Source organism: Cyprinodon tularosa, unplaced genomic scaffold, assembly GCF_016077235.1.
Source record: "Cyprinodon tularosa strain WSP-4 unplaced genomic scaffold, ASM1607723v1 ctg230, whole genome shotgun sequence".
Lineage (NCBI taxonomy): Eukaryota > Metazoa > Chordata > Actinopteri > Cyprinodontiformes > Cyprinodontidae > Cyprinodon > Cyprinodon tularosa.
The window spans coordinates 1,464,428-1,469,172 of NW_024038862.1; the positions used below are offsets into that span (position 1 = coordinate 1,464,428).

Here is a 4,745-nt window from a genome sequence, read left to right on the forward strand (position 1 = left end):
ACCGAGTGCTGCGAGGAGCCGTGTGTGTGTATCGATGTGCCTGCATGAATGTGAGAGCATAAAGAGCGCTATCTTGTACGATGAAGAGCACAGATGTTCGGACACTCATTCGACTGATTCCTCTCTTGACCCCTTTGCCATTCCCCCTCATGTCTGCAAACACTGGCATGCACTCAGGGCTGACTCAAACAGAAAAAAAGTGTGCAGGATCTCAGTTGAATGCATGCAAATCTTGATGCAAAGTTCCATGTTCTGAAGGAAAAATCCCAACATTGAGAAAAAACTGCTTGAAAACTGAAAAAAATAAACTATTTTCCCCTCTAATAACTTTTAAATGATATCTCTACTTTAATTCAGGTTACGCTTGACCTTTTTTAAGTTTGTAGATAATTTCTATGCTTCCTTAATTCCCACCTTTTTTTCACTCTCCTCTTTGGTGCTGCTACCGTTGTCAGACAAAGCAGCATAATTAGAAGCTATGTAGAAGGACAAAAGTGAGGAAACAAAATAGGAAGATTGGAGCCTAATTGACTGAGGGTGACTGAGTAGGGAGGTGAAAAGATGGGAGGATGGGAAGACGGGAAGCAGGGTGACAGGCCAGAGAAGGATAGATTAAAGGGAGGGAGGAGGGCCTGAGGAGAGGAGGCGGGGGCGCCGAGGCTGGCAACCCTGCCCCAAACTGCCAAAGTCCTACTTTGTCATTGGGTGGCTGTGACAGAGAGAGCGAGCCAAGAGAGACATAAGAGAGGAATAGACTACGATTGGATGCCACTGATTGTGTAAAAAGGCTACAGCAGCTTATGAGTATTCTTACTTGTCATGGGCCCTTGGGGGTTGCTCAGGAAGTAGAGCTCCGGGGGCACATGAAGAAGCCACGACACAAGAAACAAAAAACAGACGACGCGAGGACAGAAGAAGAAAACACAAGTGACAAGATATAACGAAGGAAAAACCAAGCTTTCAGAAGTGACAGTGCAAGAGAGGAAAAAAAATCATCATCAGAGTCCCATTACCTCTGCTGAGAGAGAGAGACAGTGGTCAACATCCGATCCATCAATCCAGCAATCCATCCGTCATCATCATCTGTCCAAGGAAGGACTGACAGGCTAAAGAAAAATGAAGAGACCTCATGACTACAGCTCGCCAGACTCGGACACAGACGAGTTCATCGACGTGGGGCAAGAAGACAGCTACTGGTGAGCATCCATCCAAGCCACACCTGAGGCTGGAGCGCCTTTCCTCCAGAAAAAAATTACTCTGCTGTGTTGACAGGCTAAATACACATGCTGGAATGCTCCAAATATGCCCTACACGAGAAATGGGTGCTACACTGCATTAAGCTTGAAACAGCGTGGGAAATGTATCAGTATTTAACATGTTTAGATTTAAAAAGCAGTGATAATGTTTTATTTTTAACAAACTACAAATCTATATCAGTAATTCCCCTGAAAGGCATATTTTCTTATATGATCAGATCAAAACAATTAAAATGTAAAAGTTCCAAGTTAAAAACCATTATGGTGTTTTGAAAAAAACCTTTTAGAATCCTGATTTTATTTCAATATGTGAGAGTAAATATTACATGAGGCCTTTTTTGACGTAAATTTCAAGCAGTTTCTTAAATCTGGATTCATATTAAGACATTTTTGTTATGCAATGCATAAAACATTAGGCGAGGTATTTAAACTTTATTTTTGAAACATGTTGCATTCATATTTCACATATGCATGTCATGCATTTGAAACTGTCATATAAAAACCTTTAAATATAGAAGCTGCAGGATCAAATATATAATGCATTTTGTCTTTAGAACTATCTGCCACTCTTGATCTTAAAATATATTTTTTATTTTAAGGTTTAAATTATTATTTCTTGCTCAACATTTTGTTCCGTAGAAATACAGATTGCTTTATTCCTTCTTTCACACATAATGAAATCGTTTCTTTCTCCTTAAAGAATCGCTTTTGCAAATACAAAGCTCTAGGGTTGGCACAGAATGAAATTACTTTTCCACACACTTAAGATTACGAATGTAAATGTGTCGCAAGTAATCACATGTCATTAATCTAAGTTGTTTCAGTGCCGTGCAAAATGCCTGATAAGCTGTGAAAAATTACCCTGAACGTAACACTATTAAATCGTTTCAGTTTTTAGGTGAACTGGTCAAATTCCTCGGCGGAGAATTTCACAGACTTCTGGATTAAAGGGAATATTCATGAACGTGTGTTTTTGCAACACTTCTCTGCAAACATAAAAAGGCTTGGGCAGATCACGAATGCAAAGGAAGCCATTAAAACAAAAAGGAGGGGGGGTAGGGTTGGTGGGTTTGAAGAATTTGAACTGCACTGTGATCTGCGAACAGAGCACTGTGCTCTCTTCCAAGGCCTTCATCATCAAAAATCAACCTAAACAAAAACAGTCTTCTGATTTGGCAGCACCTTAAGTTCAAATATTATTGAAGTGCAGTTTGCATTTGGAGGGACAGTTTTGAAGGAAAGACTCCAAGCTGTGCAGCCCATTCAGGGCATGTAAGACTAGAGTTTGCAGGCAAACTTGATCCATTTGGCTCACTTGTACTTGGACGACCAAAGCTTCAGTATTGCTTGATGGAGCCTCTTTTGCAAAATAAAAGCATAGCCCCCGAGGCTACATAATTATCTTCTTAAAAGTGCTTTTCCCAAGAAAATATTCAACAACACAAAAAAAAAGGATCTTTTTTTTACTGTTCTGTGCCCAAAAACCAATAAGTTTTGAAGGGATTGATGCGCCATCCCTCTCCCTGTGTTACATTAAGCAGGGTAATAACAACAAGATGCAGGCGACTCAGAGTCACCACATTTTCTCTTTCTTCCATCTTCCATTTTTTTTAATTTACTTTATCTCCATGATGCAGTCCTGTCACCGGGTCCATGTCTCCAGGCAGTGCCTCGCAGATTCTGGCAAGGAAGAAGAGAAGAGGGGTAAGGGGAGCATTGGATCTTCACTTTCTAAGGCCATGATCTCTTATGATGTAGGGTTAAAGTCCATCTGCTCTTCTTGTGATTTAGATCATAGAGAAAAGGCGCAGAGACCGAATCAACCACAGCCTTTCAGAACTGAGGAGACTGGTGCCGAGTGCTTTTGAGAAACAGGTAGATTCCAACATGAAAGAACTACAGAAGATATGATTTGATGCTCTTATCAGTTGTTTGAACATTTTGCTTTTGAGTAAAAAGGTGCCATTTCTTCTCCCTTAAGGGTTCTTCTAAGTTGGAAAAAGCAGAAATTCTGCAAATGACTGTGGACCATCTTAAGCTGCTACATGCTATGGGAGGAAAAGGTACAAACAAATAGAAATCTTTAGAAATTTATTTAATTGCACATCTTTGTGCTGACAAAGCCTTTAATCAAACAGTGATTTCCATCACAGGGTATTTTGATGCAAGAGCTCTGGCAGTTGACTACAGGACCCTGGGTTTTAGGGAATGCGTTGGAGAGGTTGTGCGGTACCTTAGCTCCTTGGAGGGAGAGTCTCCAGACCCCATAGGAGCACGCCTTGTTTCTCACCTCTCACACTGTGCTAGTGAGTTGGACCCTCTTCTCCTGCAGTCACCCCCCACCGCTGCCTTGCCATTTGCCCCTTGGCCATGGACCTCCTTCCCTCCTATTGGTGCTGCCTCGCCTGCCCCCTCCTCGCCATCTTTCTCGAGTGGGCGAAGGGATTTCGCCCTGCTTGGGAGCTACCCATCATCTGCCTCACTCCGTCTCACCCCCTTGGCTGGCTGCCAGCAGGGAATACCCCCACTCCTCGGCCCAACAGCCCTGACCCCCATCCACAGAGTGACCTCCCTCCCAACATCTCCCGCTCTGTGCCCCTCCAGACCAAACCAGCCATCCCCACACAGCACCACCTGTGCCTCACCTCTACCTCTTCCCACTGCTTCCTCTTCTTCTCCCTCTTCCTCGTCTTCCGCCTCATCATCTTCAGCCGCTCCCCAAGTGTCCTTTCGGCCTTTTGCATCTCTTGGCTCTCCAGCAGCCCAGAGAAGGAGCCTCAGTGGAGCATCCAAGGCTCCGCAGGGATGGGGAACTGAGATTGGAGCATTTTGAAGATAATCTCTAACAAACAAACTCTGTTAAGTGAACACGGACCTTTCATTTGCACCATGTAGCAAATATGTATGAGCATTGTCTCTTTTTAGGGACTCCAAAAGCCATAAAAGAAGATGAGTGAAATTTTAGATTATTACAATTGTATATGAAGGAATGTGAAGGAATTTCTCAGTTGTATCCATGTTTGCGAGTGACAAATACAAACATAGTTCCCTAGAGCCATATATATATGGTTTCCCTCAATAAAAGTTGAGGTTGAGTTTTGACTTAACTTTGAGCTGTGATTCATCTCCTTTTTTTAAAAAATGTTTATACATTTAAATACTTTTTTTTTCCTTTTCAGAGAATGTTTGACAACAACCCCTATAAAGTTTAAGTGCCTTCACCCTGTGTATCTGTTTCTGCCTTCTTTCACTGACTTCATGACTAATAGCGGGCGTGTTTTTGCAGCTGTCAACACAGAGAGCAAAGGAATGGCAAAGAGACAGCGCTGTGTTCCTCTTTTATCCATATCTGTCATGTCTGCAAACACTGCCAACATTTTCCCCAGCCGTAAACCCCTTTGAGTATGTAAGCTGTCTCCAGCCATGGCTTATGGGAGCTGTGGTCTTGCGGCAGTAGAGGATAAACATGGTGGGAGATGGTGATGTTTT

The 4,745-nt window shown here is 42.6% G+C and overlaps 1 protein-coding gene across 1 annotated transcript; it reads left to right on the plus strand.

Annotated features, from left to right (window-relative positions):
- Positions 1-607: 607 nt before the first annotated feature.
- On the plus strand, positions 608-4,484 carry heyl (hes related family bHLH transcription factor with YRPW motif like). Its single transcript, XM_038286845.1, has 5 exons — positions 608-1,196; positions 2,894-2,960; positions 3,048-3,131; positions 3,238-3,319; positions 3,410-4,484. Exons 1-5 carry the CDS (start codon positions 1,117-1,119, stop codon positions 4,087-4,089), a joined length of 993 nt encoding a protein of 330 aa, XP_038142773.1. The 5' UTR covers positions 608-1,116; the 3' UTR covers positions 4,090-4,484.
- The last annotated feature ends 261 nt before the right edge of the window (positions 4,485-4,745 follow it).

Bases quoted from the DNA above. Each gene is read 5' to 3' on its own strand.
- heyl (XM_038286845.1), top strand. From the start codon at position 1,117: ATGAAGAGACCTCATGACTACAGCTCGCCAGACTCGGACACAGACGAG. The intron at 3,132-3,237 runs GTAGATTCCAAC...TTCTCCCTTAAG, and splicing joins CGAGTGCTTTTGAGAAACAG to GGTTCTTCTAAGTTGGAAAA. The intron at 3,320-3,409 runs GTACAAACAAAT...TTTCCATCACAG, and splicing joins ACATGCTATGGGAGGAAAAG to GGTATTTTGATGCAAGAGCT.